General features: G+C 42.2%; 3 protein-coding genes and 1 pseudogene across 6 annotated transcripts in view; all 4 read right to left on the reverse strand.

Moving 5' to 3' along the window:
• LOC148060310 (b(0,+)-type amino acid transporter 1-like) overlaps positions 1 to 2457 on the reverse strand; it is a 5497-nt gene extending 3040 nt beyond the window's left edge. Inside the window, exons 1-4 of one of the 2 annotated variants that reach the window (XM_087779770.1) lie at positions 2368 to 2457; positions 660 to 1361; positions 216 to 349; positions 1 to 3 (exon numbers count right to left, since the gene is read on the reverse strand). The exon at positions 1 to 3 is cut by the window's left edge and continues 127 nt beyond it. In XM_087779770.1, coding sequence (XP_087635896.1) covers positions 1 to 3; positions 216 to 349; positions 660 to 1358 — 836 coding nt within the window. In that variant the 5' untranslated portion in view covers positions 1359 to 1361; positions 2368 to 2457. Of the gene's footprint in view, positions 4 to 215; positions 350 to 659; positions 1362 to 2261 lie in introns of both variants that reach the window. The other variant, XM_087779771.1, reaches the window with a different exon arrangement.
• A 212-nt stretch (positions 2458 to 2669) lies between these two features.
• LOC148060311 (b(0,+)-type amino acid transporter 1-like) lies at positions 2670 to 11470 on the reverse strand. 2 transcript variants are annotated; one of them, XM_087779773.1, is made up of 6 exons: positions 4878 to 5564; positions 4312 to 4445; positions 3493 to 3622; positions 3312 to 3436; positions 3160 to 3247; positions 2670 to 3097 (listed from the first exon to the last, which is right to left on the reverse strand). In XM_087779773.1, exons 1-6 carry the CDS (start codon positions 5562 to 5564, stop codon positions 2867 to 2869), a joined length of 1395 nt encoding a protein of 464 aa, XP_087635899.1. In that variant the 3' UTR covers positions 2670 to 2866. The 2 variants fall into 2 exon arrangements, with proteins under 2 accessions (XP_087635899.1, XP_087635898.1); XM_087779772.1 differs by lacking the exon at positions 4878 to 5564 and adding an exon at positions 10775 to 11470 and having other exon boundaries at positions 2671 to 3097.
• On the reverse strand, positions 7223 to 8424 carry LOC148060312 (b(0,+)-type amino acid transporter 1 pseudogene; annotated as a pseudogene).
• Positions 11471 to 13286: 1816 nt separating the features above from the next.
• On the reverse strand, positions 13287 to 19487 carry utp25 (UTP25 small subunit processor component). Of its 2 annotated transcripts, none has more exons than XM_087780315.1 (12): positions 19350 to 19487; positions 18819 to 18858; positions 18560 to 18743; positions 18275 to 18478; positions 18115 to 18203; positions 17650 to 18042; positions 16753 to 16969; positions 15429 to 15628; positions 15179 to 15361; positions 15011 to 15120; positions 13702 to 13947; positions 13287 to 13609 (listed from the first exon to the last, which is right to left on the reverse strand). In XM_087780315.1, exons 1-12 carry the CDS (start codon positions 19448 to 19450, stop codon positions 13357 to 13359), a joined length of 2220 nt encoding a protein of 739 aa, XP_087636441.1. In that variant the 5' UTR covers positions 19451 to 19487; the 3' UTR covers positions 13287 to 13356. The 2 variants fall into 2 exon arrangements, with proteins under 2 accessions (XP_087636441.1, XP_087636440.1); XM_087780314.1 differs by having other exon boundaries at positions 18275 to 18481.
• Positions 19488 to 19786: the final 299 nt, after the last annotated feature.

Here is a 19786-nt window from a genome sequence, read left to right on the forward strand (position 1 = left end):
TTCCTGCAAAGACGGTTTTATCTAGTAAAGTATCAACATCTATCGTTCCTTCGGTTTGTTCATCTATTTATCCGTCTGTCCTTCTGTTCAGCGTTCTACCTTTCCTTCTGCTCATCCGCCACCCATCAATCCATCTAACTGTTGGTCCACCTGTATGTTTCTTCATGTATCTATCAATTTATATTGCGAGTAAAAAGGGGCGACCATTATCTCACCCCCAGGTCTCGGCCACTGCACTGGACGCCATGAGCTCCTGCGGCGTCATCACCGTCAGGTAGCTGATGTTGGCCAGCAGGTACAAGCCGATCACCAGCAGTATAGCGATCACAACCGCTCTGGGAAGATTCACCTGAGAGATTCAGTTTATTCATTGTCTGCCCTTGCAAATTGTTTTGTCTAGTGTAGCACTCCGTGACGTCACAATGTTCTCGCTAGACTATCGATAAAGTTGATCTTATCTGATGATTGCATGTGGGCATCAGTACCATTTTATGATTTCACTATCTGTAGATTATCTTTTATCTGATCCTGGGTACAACAAAGCGTCAATGGCATCACACATTGACTCTACGATGAACCCGATTAGAAAGGTACGCAAGCATGTAAAGTGGACCCTTGTAGGACCTAAAGAAGTTCCAAGCGACAGCGAAAGTTCTTACCTGTGGGTTCTTTACTTCCTCGGTTACATAGTTAAGAGTATTCCAGCCTCCGTACGGCCACAGACCCTGATAGAAAGCGACTCCGATGGCACTAGCACTGACGTTCGTCCCTTCAAAGGAGAGGTCCAAAGTCTCGGTGTGCCCTTGGATGAGCAACACCAGTCCCCCGAGAATGATCACGGCCAAGGCCATGACCTTCACCGCCATGGTGAACACCTGTATCCGTGTGGCCAGACGGACACTCACGCAGTTGACCGTAGTCAGGGCTATGATGAACCCCGCGGCGACAGTTTTCACCACCAAAGTCGGGGGGGTGCAGGCGCTGTAGAAAGGTGCAACCACGTACTCGGCCAAACCCAGGGCGACCCCTGTGGCGCTCACGGGCCTCATCACGGCGATGAAACTCAACGAGAACATGAAGGCCACCACTCTCCCGGACGTCTTCAAGATGTAGACGTACTCTCCTCCGGAGTCTCGGATAAGAGTTCCTAATTCGGCCCAGCAGAGACCCCCGAACATGGCGATCACCCCACCCAAGGTCCAAATCACCAGGCTGGCCCCGGGGCTGCCGATGGTGGACAAGATGTACTGAGGCGAAATGAAGATCCCGGATCCGATCATAGTGCCAGCGATGAAGGACACCGCCCCCCACAAGCCCACCTCCCTCTTCAGGTTCACCTTCTGCTGGTCGGTCTCCATGTTCTGTGATCAAGGAAATCAAGAAAGCCAGACTAAATGTACAGGAGGTCGCTGATAGGTGTGGCCTAAGATGTGAATCATTTGCTTGAACTATTTTTCTTAGAGTCAGCATTCACATGAAGTAAGACACATTTGACCTGAAATAAATATTCCCTCACCTCACGCATAAATATCCATTGTCATATGTATATTTTTTAATTTCCAGGTTTCACAGAGCAGATTAAATCATCTTTACCACCCTGAATTTTAATTATAGCGTTTATTTATTCATAAAACTATTCATGTTTCTTGTCGTGAATAATCTGCAATTGGATATTAGGAGTTAAAGTGTTAAATAGTTTAGATTCTTATCTTTAAAATATTCAAAGTGTGGGTACATTTCTGATATCGAGTAGCTAAGCATTCAGTTGCTAGGCATTAGCATGCTTATGATAGCAGTTTAAAAAGTAAGTAAGTGAGAAGGTACTTTGTAAAGTCTTCTTTTTCTTTCATTAACACAAGACAACTATATATGAAAGTATACTTTAAAATAGTGAAAATAAAGAAACAATTTAGGAACAAGGCATTATTATAAAACTGATATTATAGAAAATCTGGTTTAAAAAAACAAAGTTACAATGAATATGTAAGTTTCTAATTCCATGCAGGACTTTTTAGACATCAGGAAAATATCAATGCTCTTATTAGTATGTAATAAAAAAATATTTAAATTATCAATGAATGCTATTTTTAAACAAGATTACTGGGTGACTTGGTTAGTAAATATTTTGTTAGCATATCAGACAGATCATTGAATAGAGGTCACCATAGATGGTGGTTTGAGAACTTGAATTTAATGAACACTGAATAAAAACAGACAATAGCAACACCTGTATCAAACTGATCATTTAGTTGTGTACTTACTCCGTGGAAAGCATCCAACTGATCTCTACCTCGTCTTGAATTAGTTACACATTCACTGCTAAACAACAAGCTGCTGAGCCAAACGATGAGTCCGAAGGAATCTTACTTGTTGACCTCGTTTTAGTTCATCGGGCCGAACAAGTCCAGATCTTGTGTTTACAGAACACCTCCTCTCATCGAACACAGCAGGCAGTGAAGCTTCCAGGAACTCTTGAGCTCATCATGCTGAGACCGAAAGAGCCTCTTTTGATATCGTCGAGGTGTGAACTGTAAGAAACTGGTTACAACTGGTTCTGAGTTCAAAACGTAACACGCACTCTGCTCACTCCAAAAAAAGGATTATCAAGCTCTGGCAAGTCGCTTAAAATGAGGTTTAATGTTGTCAACAAGGCCACTGAATTAAGAAGGAAAGTATTAAACTTAAGGTCAAAGATTACATTTAAGGTGATCCAAGTTGATTCCTTCAACATCAGACCTTTTGTTTTAAGCATAGACAGATAAGTGGCCTCTTAACAGTATAAACAGTTTATTGGCACAGAATGTAAACAACTGGGTTTCGTGTTAGTAGACAAATTGCACATATTTCAAGAAAGAAAAACATCGGATCACAGGTTCTTTTCGGCAGGAGCGACTTCGAGGAACAACTGCAGGAAGACGGTCAATCTGGTCAACAGGCCGGGACACACCTTAAAGTGGATGAAAGGGATGTAAACCAGGACACCGCTTAGAATGAACAAAGTCACGTAGAGGTATTCGATCTGTGGTTGGTCAATGATAGGCGCCAGAACTAGGAACACAGCTGCAATGAGGACCAAGATGGGCAGGATGATAGGCACCTAAAAAGATAGGAACCCGGTTATAAAACAGAGCTTTGATTCTGTGCAATAATGATGGTGACCTTGTAAGGCCGGGGGAGATGCGGCTTCTTAATCTTCAGGTAGATGAGTCCAGACAAGGTGATTCCGTAGAAAATCCAAGCAGTGAAGCTGCCAAAAAAAACAAAAAAACAGTCAAGATAAACAACTAAATGTACATGAACTGTTGGCTCACCTGAAGAAGTTAACGATACTCTGGAAGTCTCCAGGGATGAGCACTATCAGCGAGACGACAGTGGTGAAGATGAGTGCCGGCGCGGGAGTCAACCGGTGGACGTGAGCCATGGCCAGGATATCTGGCTGCGAAACATAGGACGGTCACTACAACCATCAATACGCAAGATATAGGCTCTTACCATGTGGCCTTCTCTAGCGGCTACCAAGCAAACACGGCCGCCACTGAAGAACGTCCCGTTGAGGGATCCGAAAGCGGACAGAGCTGCGGCGACAGACATGATCCAGCCCCAGCTACCCAACACCTTGTTTCTGCAGAGACATTATTGTTTTCAAAGATGTTTATTTCGGGGGTATAGAATAGCATGATACAGTGAGGTATGGTTAGTAATGGTAGGGTCAGTTGGTTACGGCCAGCTGCGGTAAGACACACTTTGTTATGTGATGGTATGAAATAGTCTTATGAGTAGGTAATATTTGGTAGGTTATTGCCGGACGTGTAGGAATAGGAATGGTGTGATTTGGTAGGCAGGATTGCACGGGTTCCCAACCCTAGTACCAAACCCTGAGGCATTTGTTATTACCGGAGCTTTCATGGCTGTAACATTAGCCTGTTTTTCTTGATTTGGTTACGTGATACTTTCCTCAGTCTGTCATTACCTTTTATAATCTCATTGCAAATAAATAAACCCGGGGCTCCCACTTATTCAGTGTATTGATATGCACTCAACATTTTCGTTGCCCTCCATGATTCCAGCTTTGGCATTTTGACCAACTTTTGACCACACAATTGCAGGTAAGAGAGGCCTTGTTCAGAACAACTGTCAGGCTATATCTGAAGGGTGAACATAACATTTTGTTCTTGGGTTTAAGTTGCAGCACCAACATACCTAGTACTTGTACAATCATTTCCAGAAAAGACTGTCCATGAAGGCGCTTTTTTTTCCGCAGAAACAAGTAGTGCAAGTTTGGTCGTTTTGCTTTCACAAGTGCAGCCTCACCCCCACGTCACTGCCACGGCGCTGGAGGAGATCATTTCTTTCGGCGTCATCACAGTGAGGTAGCTGACATTCACCAGCAGGTACAAACCAGTCACCAGGGTAATGGCGATCACGACCGCTCTTGGGAGATTCACCTGCGACACAGCAACATGTTGCATTTAGTACCTTTGTTAAAGTGTCATGGAGTCACAGAATACAAAAAGTAAACAGCTGTTAGTGGTTTGGGATTGACGGCAAGATAATGCAAATTGCTGAAGCAACAACTCTGTAACTACAGTGGTGGAAGTGAGTAAAAACACATGGATGATGTAAGTCTTAGTGACCAAGGACTTCTTTCTACAGTTCTGCAATCTTTACATTTATCTTTTAGCTCCAAATCCTTTTCCTATTAACTTCCATGCAATGTGTGCAATAAAACAATGTGAAGAAATAAGCTATTTTATCTGTATACTCTGATGGCTAAGATGATAAAATAAAAATAATTTTCAAAGCCCATCCAAGCAACAACAACTGAATTTGAGGCAGGGGGTTTATTGTGCTGGAGTGTGACGAGTCAGCAGTCATACCTCTGGTCTTTGAAGCTCCTCTGTGACATAGTTCAAGTTGTACCAACCAGCGTAAGACCACAGCCCCTGATAGAAGGCCATTCCCATACCGCTCAGAGAAACCTTTGTGTCCTTGAACGCATTCTCGATCTTCAAATTCTCTACCAAAACATCACGACTCCGTACGAAAGACACGATGCCTCCGATCACCATCAAGGTCAGCGCCAGAACCTTCGCCACCAGGAAAACCACCTGTATCCTGACCGCGAGGCGAACATTCATGGTGTTGACTATGGCGACGACGAGGATGGTCAGGGCCGCGGCACACTTCACCGCCAGGTCCGGAGGCTGACAGTCCGGGTAGAAGGGTGCTATAGCGTACTCCGCGATGCTGACCGACATCGCAACAATGGCAAACGGTTTAACCACCAGTATAAAAGTAATTCCTGCAAAGAAGGCAGGAATGGGTCCGTAGATCCTCAGTAAGTAAATGAACTCACCACCGGACTCGGGTATAAGGGTTCCCAGCTCTGTGTAGGACAGAGCTGCAAGCATCGCAATGATACCGCAGACAGCCCAGATCACCAAACTCCCTCCAGGACTCCCCATGTATAACAAAACGAACTGCGGGGACATAAAAATGCCAGATCCGATCATAGTTCCCGAAACAAGGGCGATCCCGCCGATCAGCCCCAGTTCTCGCTTCATTCGGGTGCGCTCTTTCGCCGCCATCATCCAAACGAACCAACAACAAATCCACAGAAAACAACAAGAAGAGCTTGAGTACTGGCACAAAGGTCCATAAAGTCATAGTCTTGCTAAACTGGTTAATCTTTAGGCTGCACATCGTATCCGTTATCTTTATTTCTACAACACCCGGCTAAAGGTTTACGAGCTGTCAGAGCATGATTGACATCAAAATATAAACACACTTCATATTATCAATGATAGGAGTGAGTTACAGGTGGTGTGAGATGTTTAGCACCTATTTTCATTGTTTGAAGGTGTGTTTTAGTTTGATTAATGTTCTTTTTTATCCAAGAAATATAAAGGAAAATGTGAACTGCTATTGGCCTTTACAGCAAAAGTGGCAGCAAACATTTTTCAACTTCTATTCGTTTTTTTTCTTCGATCTCTAACTGAAAAATTGGAATTGGTACTATCCCATAAGATCCAACATACTAGATTTGAATCAAAGTCCCAGACAATCAATCTGTCAAGGAAAGCAATGTGACTGTTTCTGGGTCACATTGATACCTGAATTTGACATAAATGCACAAACTTCTGGAAATATAAGTCCCTGATAATAAGTCAAAACCCACTCGCCATGTTCCAACTCAAGAAGCCTCTTGTGGAAAGGATTGTTCAGGAACTGACAAGTTTCTGAAGAGCTACAAAGAATAAAAGTTCTTACAGTATGTGCAAGACTGGTTACATGTTTTTTATAGCCTTAAGTAGCTGGGATAGAATCAAGCCTACTTGACTACTGTAGAGGAATATTAGAATTTCTTGCGAATCTTTCTAAAACAATCCATTAATGGTAACCCCTGGTTGTCAGCGAAAGAATCTACCGAAGATATCAAGTATGTTTAACCAGTGAGTCTCTACCATAGACGGGTTCTCCGTACATCCCAGTTTCATTGTATCGGGTCAAAACGGACCACACGGAGTACATTAGCGCACAAATGACCCAGTGGCCCAAAACAAATGTGTTTAAAGTATCCCTATGGGTTGCCTCTGGGTCAAGGAGAACGGGTGTCAGAGATATTTTACCTTGACCCAGAGGCAACACAAGGGATACCTCAATCCCAGTTGTTCTCGGCCATCGGGTCACCTTGACCAGCGGTTTTGTTGTAGGTAATTGCACCATTTAACTGGTTTGGGATTCTTTTTCATTGGGCATAAAGTGTTTTTTTATAGATTTGCTTTCATCAGGCTGTTGACAATAAAAATGTCAGCTTTAAATCTAACTGCCAGTGACTGTTCTGAACACAAAGAACACTTCCAGTATGATGTCAGCATCAAAGTGTTTGTTGTGTAATAATTTAGATGAGTTTGTCCAGATTAAGGGCGTCATAGCACAGAGTGGTTGACTTGTGGTCTGAGAGGTTGCGGGTTCAATCCCAGTTTCGGACGAGATTGTGGCGTTGTGTCCCTGAGCAAGACACTTTACCCTTATTGCTCCTGATGGTTGAGCTGCGTCGCAGCCTACTTCCATCAGTTTGTGATTATGTGTGAATGGGTGAATGTGTAGCTTAGTGTAAAGCGCTTTGAGTGCTGAACAAGCATAGAAAGCGCTAAACAAGTAAGAGCCATTTACCATTATTTCACTACTCTACGCTACCAACAGGAACCCGTTACCAACATCAGCGGTCATTCCCGTCGACTTGACCCTGAACAGTGAGGTGCTGACCCATCAGTCCATGCACAGAACCGATGACTAAGGAGGAACTGCACAAACAGAGTCCGAATAGACCGATGGAAACTCCAAGTGGTACTATCTTAACAAGCATAGCATAAATACCTTAGTCAAAAAAGGTCATCCCATAAATCCAGCCACACACAGAACTTCTTGTTGCGTCACATCTTAAACAGGGGTGTCCGAAGTCAGGGGGGGGGGGCATTTGTAGTCCTTGACCATATTTCATCAACGGTACACGTACATTAACCCTATATGATAAGAGATACTTATTGCTACAATTTTAGGATCCAGCTGTGAGTTAACTACAAATAGTTGTCGCTACTTAATTTGGCCCATCTGTGTGAGAGGTTTGGACACCAATGATTTAGGCTATTGTTTCAGGTTCCACACTAGTTAATGGTTTTGAGACCCCCCCCCCAGAAAAAAAAAAACAAGTGGTGACACAAGTCTTACCTCTGGGTTTTTCACTTCCTCTGTGACGTAGTTCAAAGTGTTCCAGCCATCGTAGGGCCATAACGCTTGATAGAAAGCAACTCCAATGGCACTAGCGCCAACGTTTGTCCCTTCGAAGGAGAGGTCCAACGTCTCCGTGTATCCTTGGACGAGCAACACAACACCGCCTATGATGATCACGATCAGTGCCAAGACCTTCGCCACCAAAGTGACTACTTGGATCTGCGTGGCCATACGAACGCTCAGACAGTTGATGATAGCCAGCAGCAAGATGGACACCGCCGCTACCACCTTCACCACCAGGGTTGGAGCGGGGCAGTCTTTGTAGAAAGGAGCCACCACATATTCCGCCAACCCCAGAGCGATCCCTGTGGCGCTCGCCGGCCTCATTATGCTGACAAAGCTAAAGACGAAGGAGAAGGCCACCATCTTTCCGGCCGTCTTCAAAATGTAGATGTACTCGGCGCCGGATTCTGGAATTAAAGTCCCCAGTTCGGCGTAACAGAGCCCCCCCAGCATGGCTATCACGCCGCCGACGGCCCAGATGAGCAGGCTGGCGCCGGGGCTGCCGATGGTGGATAGGATGTACTGGGGCGAAATGAAGATCCCAGATCCGATCATAGTTCCAGCGATGAAGGAGACGGCGCCTATCAGGCCCACCTCCCGCTTCAGATTCATCACCTGCTGGTCGCTCGCCATCGTGTCGCCGGAGACTGCTCACCTCACACACCCACCGATGCCGCATTAAAAAGGTCGGCATTCAGAAGGGGCGTGGCATGTCTGTATGAATCATTTACCATAATCTGCCTTTTTTTTACGAGAATGCTTTTTTGTTAATCATTTCTTCTTTCACTAATCAGCTGGATTATTTTAACTACCTGCAGCTGGATACTCCAGATTTATCAGGCGTTTGAAATGGTTTTATGGGCAATTTACTTTGATTTGATGTCAAATATTTGTATGTATATAATATATGTATTTTTTGCTTGGAAACTGTTGGAACCAAAAAAAAAAGTTGGAAATTTTGGGTCTGAACTTGTGAGTATCTCACTCGATCACAAAACGATACAAACTTCACTTCTAACACAAAACATGTACACAAATCAATACATAAGTCAAGATACACAACATATCCGGCATTCGAAGGCACTAATGTCCTGATTGTGAATAAATAATATAATAATATAATAGGAGATAAGGTTGCTTTGCATTTTACAGTCACCAGAGTAAGGAAATAAATGTGTGCCATCGGACTTTGAATATGAATTTCTAGCGCTGAATTTTGTATCAAAATCAAACTTGAAGTTTTAAAAACCAAAAATATAATGCACTGTAGTTTTTCACCATCTTTACTAGTTTCAACCCAGTAAAAAAAAAATTGTAAGATTTTTGTTGTAAAAAGGATTAATTCAATGTTAATAATTCAATGAAAAGAAATATATATTAAATTAATAATAATGCAATATAAAAAATTAAGCGTAAACAAAATCAGTGTTTAAAAGTATTACAGAAGTAAATAAGTACCATCAGACTTAGAATTTATATTTGTAAAGATGGATTTTTATACAATACAATAAACATAAAATATCAAGCACTTTTGGGTTTTTTCCACCGTCTTTCCGGTTTTCATTGTTGAAATAAATACAGTGTAAGATTTTAGTTGTAAAACATTGAATTTTAAAAAGGAAAAATCAATGCTAAACGAAGTATATTAAATGTAAAAATCACTGTAAACATTCTGGCAACTAAAGGACTATAAAAAGTAAATGTGTGCCATGAGACTTTAAACATGAACTTCTGAACGCTGACATTTTTACGGCTTCGAATGGTAAAAACCATCAAATTTCAATGAATTTTATTTTACTGCAGTCTATTTTATTTATGAAATTAACTTTAATTCAATATTGTACACATTATTTTTGTACACTTTTATAACGTACTCATTTCTACATTGAAAAAAAAAAAAGATGGAAATTATTTTTAATTGACTGTACTTCGATACCGGGTCACAGTGACCTGGACTACAAGGGTTTTTATTATAATTGGTTGCAATCTCAAGATCAACAGCACTTGACGATGCCATTGCTTGCTCGTAAAACACACAAAAACGTGGTTGATCTCTGTTGCGAATTCTTCAAAAAAAGTAATGTAAGTAAGTAAGTAAGTCATTTTTATTTGTATAGCGCTTTTCCAGACCAGGGTCACAAAGCGCTTAAACAATTAAAACAATATTCAATAAAGTATATACTTTAAAGATCAAGATAAAACTGATAACACAACAGGAGTTCCAGAAAATCAAAGAAAAGCCTGAACAAATAAAAACCTCTTAAGATGTTTCTTGAAGGAGTCAGTAGATCATCAAACACAGAGATCGTTCCAAAGCTTAGGAGCAACAGCCTGGAAGGATTTCTCTCCTCTGGTCCTGAACCGTGTTCAGGAACCATCAGTAGATTCTGATCCACAGACCTCAGAGCCCGAGCTGGGGTGTAAGGCTGGATCAGATCACTGATGGAAGGTCTGACCATGAATAGATCTGAAAGTAAGAACCAGAATTTTAAAGTTGATCCTGAAAGAAACTGGAAGCCAGTGAAGAGTTTTAAGGATCGGAGAAATGTGAGTTCTTCTACTAGAGCTGGTTAGAATTCTCACTGCAGAGTTTTGAATCAACTGCAGGCGAGACACATCCTTCTTGTTAAGACATGAAAACAAACTGTTACAATAGTCCAGACGAGAAGAAACAAACACATGGATTACAAGCTCCAGATCATGTTCCGACAACATTTTCCTAAGTTTAGAGATTTTTCTCAGTTGAAGGAAACAGTTTCTGGTCAGTTTTCTGCAGTGTTGAACTAGAGACATGTCTTTATCAAATACAACACCCAGGTTTCTCAGGCTCAGTTTGACAGACTGACTTAAGTCACCCAAGTACTGACTCAACCCTGGAACCTTATCATCAGGAGCAATAACCAGAGTTTCAGTTTTGTCCACATTTAGCCGCAAAGTGTTAAAGGTAATACATGAGGTTTTCAATTCCCGGGCTCACCTCGGGTCGCTTGAGCTCCTCGGTCACGTAGTTGAGGTTGTTCCATCCGTCGTACGACCACAGACCCTGGAAGAATGCGATGCCGATGGGGTTGATGCCCAGGTTCGTCCCCTGGAACGAGTCCTGGAAGTTCTCCGTGTGGCCGTTCCACAGCATCACCGCCCCCCCGACGATGATGACCCCCAGGGCCAGGACCTTGGCCACCAGGAAGAAGACCTGGACCGACATGGCGAAGCGGACGTTGAGGCAGTTGACGGTGGCGAGGGTCAGGATGGCGGCGGCGGCCACGAACTTGATAGCCAGCGTCGGGGGCGCGCACTCCGGGTAGAAGGGGCTCACCACGTACTGGGCGAAGCTGAGCGAGATCCCGGCCACCCCGGCGGGTCTGACGAACAGAACCGAGCTGAAGATGAGCATGAACGCCACCACCGGGCCGGAGGTCCGGAGGATGTAGATGTACTCCCCGCCGGACTCGCAGATCACGGTGCCGAGCTCGGCGTAGCAGAAGGACGCCAGGATGACCAGAACCCCGCAGCAGGCCCAGACCAGCAGGCTGGCCCCGGGGCTCCCGATGGTCAGCAGGACCGTCTGAGGGGACATGAAGATCCCGGAGCCGATCATGGTCCCCGCGATGAGGGAGATGGCCCCGATCAGACCCACTTCTCTCCTCAGGCTCAGCTTCTTCTGGTCCTCCATGGTCTCGGAACCTTGTGCTGGACTTAACTTTTGGTTCTGACTCTGAGCTCAGCGGCTCGTGGTTAATAATTACGTGACACCGCACGTGTCTTAGTGACCCACGTGAAGATGCACACACACATCCAACATCCTTGACACATTCTTTAGGAACACAAACACACAAACTCTCATGATAACAATAACAAACGCAGCACACAAATCCAAAATAAACACACAATATAGCCACCCTAGTAACACACTACCAGCCTACCCCTACACACTCACAATGTCTGTGTGACCAAACACACACATTTAAATGAATATATATGTATATAAAACACCAAGAACTTATCGCAACATACACTCATGCTTTAGTTGATGTCAAAAAGAAAAAGAAACACATCTTCCCACACACTCGTATAAACATTAAAATGCATAGACACAGACACACACAGACACACAACCAATAGAAGCAGCAAAATGAAGTTTTAACACAGTAAACAACCAACAAAAACCATCACACAGATTACGCACCCAAAATACAAACGCACAAACTCATACAAACTAAAACAAAAATAAAAATCATAATACACACTCATGCATTCCTTGATGTCTATAAAAGCAACACACATGTTCACACACACTCATGCAAATATAAAAATGCACACACAACCAACAGAATCAAGTGTTACAAACACCAAAAAGCCTTCATACACAGATAAATCGCCAAAATACTTAAACAACCACACAAATTCATACAACCTTTAAAACACAAAAAACTATCACAATACACACTCATGCTTAAGTTGATGTCAACAAAAGAAACACAAAATGTTCACACACACACTCATATAAACATCCAAATGCATAGACACAGACACACACACAACCAACAGAGACAGCAAAATAAAGTGTTACACAGATTACGCACCCAAAATACAAACACACAAATTTATAAAAACTTTAAAGACAAAAAACACACATGCATTCCTTGATGTCCATAAAAGCAACACAAATGTTAACATACAAACTCGTGTGACTATAAAAACACACACACACTCACACTAATATGAAAATGCTCACACACACACACAAACCAAATGTTTACACACACACACACACACTTGTTAACTACCAAAAGCCTTCACACACAGATAACGCACCAACATACTTAAACAAACACTAAAGCCACACAAATTCAACAAATACAAACTTTAAAACACAAAAAACTATCATAATACACACTGATGTTTAAGTTGAGGCCCACAAAGGCAACAAACATTTTCACACACACTCACACAAACGTCCAAATTCATACACACTCGCACACTACCAACACAAACAGCAAAATCAAGTGAATACACACACACTTTACAACAAAAAAAAAACTTGACACACAAAAAACGATCATATTACACTCTTTTGTTGATGTCCACAAAGGCAACACACATGTTCACACACACTCATACAAACGTCCAAATTCATACACACTCGCACACGACCAACACAAACAGCAAAATCAAGTGAATACACACACACTTTACAACAAACAAAAGACTTGACACACAAAAAACGATCACATTACACTCTTTTGTTGATGTCCACAAAGGCAACACACATGTTCACACACACTCACACAAACAACCAAATGCATACACAACCAACACAAACAGCAAAAGTAGACTAAGAAAAAATAGAAACAACAACACACATGAATACAAACTTAAATCAGACACACAGGAAAACACATTATAAACTGTGTGAAGAAACTTTAGTGTCGCTTGTGTAAATGTTACTAAAGAACGAGAAACACCAACTTGTATCTTTTGGATTCGTTTGTTTTTATGCGATAAAAGATATAAAACTCGTAGATTATGTATCTCACAATGAAAAAAAAAAAAGGTGCATCATGTGGTCTTCTCCTCGCCGGTGACGAACAGGTGAACGCTCTTGTCGGAGTTGAGCATCTGTCCGGCCCGCTGGCCTCCGGCGATGGCCGCCAGCTTGTGGGCGTCGTAGCGCGAGTACAGGGCGGTGCAGGTGAGGCTGGTGGCCTCGCCCTGAGCCGTCGCCGACAGCATGTTGCACACCTCGCTGTAGAAGTGCGGGTACGAGGGCAGCCCGTAGAAGATCAGGTTCTGGATCCCTCGGATGGAGTACCTGGAAGGGGAGGAGGAGGAGGAGGAATGAGTGATGTACTCAGGGGGGAGAAGAAGAAGAAGAAGAAGAAGAAGAAGTGATGGCCGTCGAACCTCTTGTAGAAGTGGAAGCGCTCGGTGAAGAGCAGGAAGTGCTTCTCTCCCGCCTGGAAGAAGTGTCGTGCCCGGGAGACCTCCGACCGGCTGGAGTACTCGCACAGGCTGGCGAAGTTGACCTCCTGCTTCTTCAGGTGGTTCCGCAGCCGCACGTAGTCGAAGTAGGACGGCACGTAGACCAGCGTGTGCGCCATCACCGAGTCCCGGTACTGAGGCAGGACCTGGTCCACGAAGAACTGGAACCTGGGAGAAGAAGAAGAAGAAACGACAATCAGAGTTTATCGATTTTCTCTGCTCCGTCCTCACGAATACTATCCGTTTTATATCGATGCTTTACTGCAAATATCTCTAAAATATGTTTAAAATGCTAAATTATTATTAGTTTAGATCTTGGAAAACGGTCTCTAATAATTTATTGCTGCATATATTTAATAAAAACAACATATTTCGGTTCGTAAAGACACTGAAAATTAGTGACATCTTGTGAATTTCTGTCTTCCTTCAACTGCTGAGGGCGAAGTTTAGTTGCGACACCAAAATGAACAAACACTGTGAATATTTGCATGATTATTGTAAATAAATTAAAAATGTATTGTATTTTACAAGTAATTGAATTAGATTAATTAACCAAAAGCCATCTTTGATTAATATATATATAAAATATGATTCTAAAGCACAAAGAAAAGTTTATTATTTGAGAAATCGACTTTCTCTGCTCCTTCCTCACAAATACTTTACTTTACTGTATACTATCCATTTTAATTGATACTTTACTCCTGCAAATCACTCTAAAATATGTTTAAAATGCTAAATTATTATATAATTCAATCTTGAATTACTGTCTCTAATCATTTATTGGTGCATATATTTAATTAAAAAAAACGTTTTTACGATTTAATCTGGAATTTATCGATCATTTTTACTAAGATAAATCTCAATTACTATACATTAAATTATAATTTTTATTTAAAAATAAATAATATATCATTTAAAATAAATACAAACACTATACCAGTGTCTGAGAACCTTATACAATCATTTATTTAAATTAATTAATACGACTTTTACAACTTACTACAGGCAAGGAACGTTGTTTGGATGCTGGTTGACGTAAAACAAATCTAACTAGTTAGTTAGTTTATGCTGCTGGTGAATGATTATACGTTGTTTTGGCTTCGAAACAAGAAATAATTGTTTGTGGTTCCAGTAATGATTAACTTCCTCAGAGACACAACTGACAATAAAACTACATGAAACATCATACAACTTTATAGCGTCGAATCAAGTATATCAAGGAAGTTAGTACCGGGCGTCTTGATCCATGAAGCTGTCGGGGTGGAACATCCGGAACACATGCGGGAGCTGAACCATCACCTGGCAGATGGAGCCCGTTTTGGGGACGTTTTTGGTGCAGACCTGAGAAAAAATTAAAAAGTTGAAGGCTGCCCCCCAGTGGTGATCGCCGGGAACGCACCTGTCCTCGGTAGTTGGCGCAGTGTTTGGTGAGGATGCTGTAGATCAGCGGGTCCTGGACGGAGCTGAACACCAGCGTCTGCCGGTAGTGCCGGGCCCAGTTGTTGAGGTTCCACATGCGGACCCGGGAGAAGTCCACGCCGTGCGAGTCCAGCGGCTGCAGGTTCAGGTGCTTGACCACGTGCTTGTGTTAGAAAGAAGGTCAACACGGGAACACTTGACGCCGAGAATGATGATGCCAGGGTCGCTACCAGCACGTGTTCCCAGTTCTGCATGAGGAGGACGTCGGCCTGGTCCACCACCAGCATCTCCACGGAGGCCAGGAAGTCGTAGTCTCGCTTCTCGCCCTCGGCTCCCAGGAGCGTCCGCAGGCCCAGAGGAGACGCGATCAGGATGTCGGACGAGTAGAAGGGAGCGTAGAGACGCATGTTGTTCCTGATGATGGAGATGCCTGAGGAGGAGGAGGAGGAGGAGCAGGAGATACGCCTCAGTCTCTGGAACGGATCGTGGATTCATACCAACTGACAAGTTCATCTGTAACAGTAGATCGATGTACGGGGGGGGTCTAAATGAAGGGGAAAGTCAAAATGGCAAATTGGACCGGAAGATTCCTTCTCGATGTTGGCAAGAATCTGGCGATAAGAATCCCGATACAGGAGCCCCGAAACTATGTATTTTCGAGTACTTGACTCTGGTGTTGCAGAATTTTCAGACACATGACTCTTGACGAAGTCGTAACTGTTTTCATTAGTTTTCAAACCAAAATATGTCCAAACATCAGCTTTAAAAGCTGCTGGAGTCACTGTATCCTCTCGTCCTCAGTTGTAACTGCTTTCATTTGTTTTCAAACCAAAATATGTCCAAACATCAGCTTTAAAAGCTGCTGGAGTCACTGTATCCTCTCGTCCTCAGTTGTAACTGCTTTCATTTGTTTTCAAACCAAAATAGGTCCAAACATCAGCTTTAAAAGCTGCTGGAGTCACTGTATCCTCTCGTCCTCAGTCATCGCAGGATTTTTTGTTCCTTTAGCTGCGGAGGTCGTTGGTGCTGCCATCTAGTGGCTGGAAGTTTAATTGCAACACAACAATGACCATAAAATTATAATGACAAAGAATGAAAATGCGTTTTGAATTTTGAACCATTTAAAGGTGGGAAAAATAATCGCACGTCAAAATGGTTGTGATGCATCTTGAATATTGAAGATTTAAAACCCCTTTTACTGGAGAACCTTAAATAAGGACAAGTCACGTACTTTATGGGGCTCTGTAGAATATTTATACAGCATCGTGAAAATAAATATTGTGATATATTGGCGTACTGATATTAACAGCTGGGTGACTTTTATTCTTCATCTTTATGAATTTTGACTCTATTAAAACACCAAAGCTGTGTTCTGATTGGTTAACTTGCTAGACATTTGTAAACTTTAAAAATATCACTAGAAAACACTTTTAAATCCAAGTTAAGACCCTTTTAACCCGATGCTAACGCAGACCCTGCATCCATATGGTATCGCCACAGTAATAGTTCTGCTTATCTTGACTTGTAAAGCTTCAGAACACACTGAATCCTCACCTATCCTGAAGTGGTCGTCGATGTTGCCGGAGAAAATGGCCCGGTAGTCGTCGGGTTTGTTCAGGTTGGCGGACTTGTCCTCCGGGTCTTCCCCGAACTCGTCCTTGAACCTTTTCTTGTGGTTCACGATGATCTCCTTCCCCCTGGACTCCAGCAGTTCTATCAAGGTGTGGACGATGTGAAGCGCCGCTCCTCTGAACGGCACCAGAATCAGAACCTGGATCCAAGAAAACACTGATCTCACGACAGGATCTATCAGTCGATACACTTCGTAAAGACACTGAAAATTAGTGACATCTTGAGAATTTCTTTCTTCCTTTAACTTAACGTAACGACTACTTCCATCTAGTGGCCAGAAGTTTGGTTGCAACACCAAAATGAACAAACAAATAAATAAAAAATGTATTGTATTTTACAACAAATAATTGAATTAGATAAATAAACCAAAGGCAATCTATGATTAATATATATATATAAAATATGATTCTAAAGCACAGAAAATAAATTAGAGAAAAGATTTTTGAAAAAAAGAAGAAACAACCATCATTAAAAAGTGTATTATTTGAGAAATTGACTTTCTCTGCTCCGTCCTTACAAATACTTACTGTATATTATACATTTTAATTGATATTTACTCCAGCAAATCTCCCTAAAATGTTTAAAAATGCTAAATAATTACTTGTTTAAATCTTGGAAAACTGTCTAATAATTTATTGGTGCATCTATTTAATTCAAAAAACATATTTACAGTTTAATATTGAACTAATTAATCATTTTTTACTAACAGAAATCTCAATTACTATACATTTAATTATAATTTAAAGATAATATCAATATATAATCGGTGTATTTTTCTCACATTCCTACTGCTTCAGGTTGACTACCCAACGGTCTTACCTTGGGTCGGGTCAGTCCCTGGTCTCTGGGGTCCTCCAGAGGATCCGCGCCAGGATTCATCTTCTGCTGTCTGAGCTGAGCGTTGTGATCCAGGATCCAGGAGGTGGCCTTGAGGATGTGGTTGAGGACGTGGAGGCAGTAGGCCCTGCGCACCTGCGGACCCTCCCTCAGCGGGCAGGTGTCCGGGTGGTAGACGTCTCTGTAGGTGCCCATGAGGGTCAGCAGCTCCGCCTGCAGAGGAGTCGCCTCCGTCTCCTGCTCGGAGGAGTTTAAGTTCGTCACAGCAGCCTCCAGGACTTTGTGAAAGGTCGGAGGATTTGTGTCCTTAAAGGAGGCGATGGTCCCGAGTTTGTCCAGAGGGTTGGTGCAGAGGAGGTTCCCAAACTTAGGCCACTAGGTTTGTAGGAAAAAAAGGAGATTTAGAAACAATAAACGGGTTAAAATGTAACCAATCCAAAGATGTACCGTGATCTGCGTCTTGGACTTGTTTCCTGACGTGATCTTCTGCACGTCGTCTTCGTCCAGCTCCGTGCCCAAGTGTTGGTGGAACATATCTGCAGAGAACATCCAGATGTTCATGAGACCAGCCAAAAAAAAACAAGAGTCAAGAACAAACCAAACTGACCGTTGCTGTCCTGAACACCGTTCGCCTTCTCTCCTCCTCCTTCTCCTGCTAGTGCTGCTGCTCTGGTGAAGTTCTTCTCCAGGCAGAACTTGGACTCGCCTTCCTTGTCGATGAACTCATCACCATCTTCTGCTTCCTTCCCGCCTCCTTCAGCGGGAGCATCCGTCTGCTCCTCCTCCTCCTCCTCGCCATCAGTCTCATCACCTTCTTCGTCAGCCACACGGTAACAGAACAAAAAAAATTTTAAAGTGGAGGTTCTATCCCGCGATGGCGCCCAAAGCTTACCTTCATCTTCTAGCTCCTCTTCCTCCTCCTCCTCATCATCATCATCAGTGCTTTCATCGTCTTCAGCCCTCAAACTTTTCCCATGAATAGTGGCCAAAAGTTGTTGATATGCGGTTTCTTTCTCCGGTTCATCTTCGTCTCCTACTTCCTCCTGCTCTTCATCCGACTGCTCTGGACTTTCTGTCTTTAATAGATAAGATGAAAACAAAGATTAGTTCACTGTGAAATAGAGAATAAAAAATGTAGAAATGTGACTCACCAGTCGGACAATTTGAGTCCTCTCAGGTCTCTCGCCGACTCTATGATGGATCACAGGAAAACTCTTTATACATTTATCTACCAGGAGATCACGACGATGAACAAGTATATCGATAAACAATAAGTTTGTTTGGATAGTTAGTCTTGTGCGAGACTTGCAAAACAAAAGATGCTTTTAGAATTTAAAGGTTAATAAACAAAGCATTGATACATACTGAGAGAACCTGGATTTGGCTCTTTAACGTCATGTTTAAACGTTATAAATAATCGGGATTGAATTCAAAATATATAAAGGTGTATATAAGTATTATTGTAAATGTAATAAATCAAATGATTGAACTTCCAATATTATATGAGAAAAGACTGACGTCGCTGGTTAGAAAACTTGACACTTACAAAACAAACTGTGTTTACTTTTATTGAAACAAAGTTAAATAAATCAATTTAAATACAAAAAGATACACAGCAACTTAGCAATTTAGCTAACAATGCTATCGTTTAGCTGATTTAAACTGGCTGTCGAGGGACTTACACGTCATGAAACGGATGCTCTTCTCCAAATTCCTTCAAATGTTTCTTTTGTTTTTTGGTCAGACTTGTTAAAAGTTGTTTGTTTTCTCTTCTTTTGCCCATGTTGACATCAGAGCACACATGTGCGGCTTCTGCGGCTTCTTCTACAAACTCTCTGCGGCGCTTTAGTGTCGCCTGTGGCAGAGGAGTGGAAGTGCAGGTATCAGACGTATAGAGACTTCTTTTAATTAAAGAAATAGTTTATAAAAAAAATGAAGAAAAGTCAAGTAAAGTAAAGGTTATTTTTAAAGCGTCTTTACTAAATAGAATAATTTATTTCAATTTCATTCTATCCTTTACATTGGATTGTTCTCTTATCGTAAAAAAGAAACAATCTTTTTGTTTATTTATTCTTCTTTTTTCTTTATTTATTCTTTTTTGCAGTTATTTTATTTTTTT

Source organism: Callionymus lyra, chromosome 18 (assembly GCF_982586985.1).
Source record: "Callionymus lyra chromosome 18, fCalLyr1.hap1.1, whole genome shotgun sequence".
Taxonomy (NCBI): domain Eukaryota; kingdom Metazoa; phylum Chordata; class Actinopteri; order Syngnathiformes; family Callionymidae; genus Callionymus; species Callionymus lyra.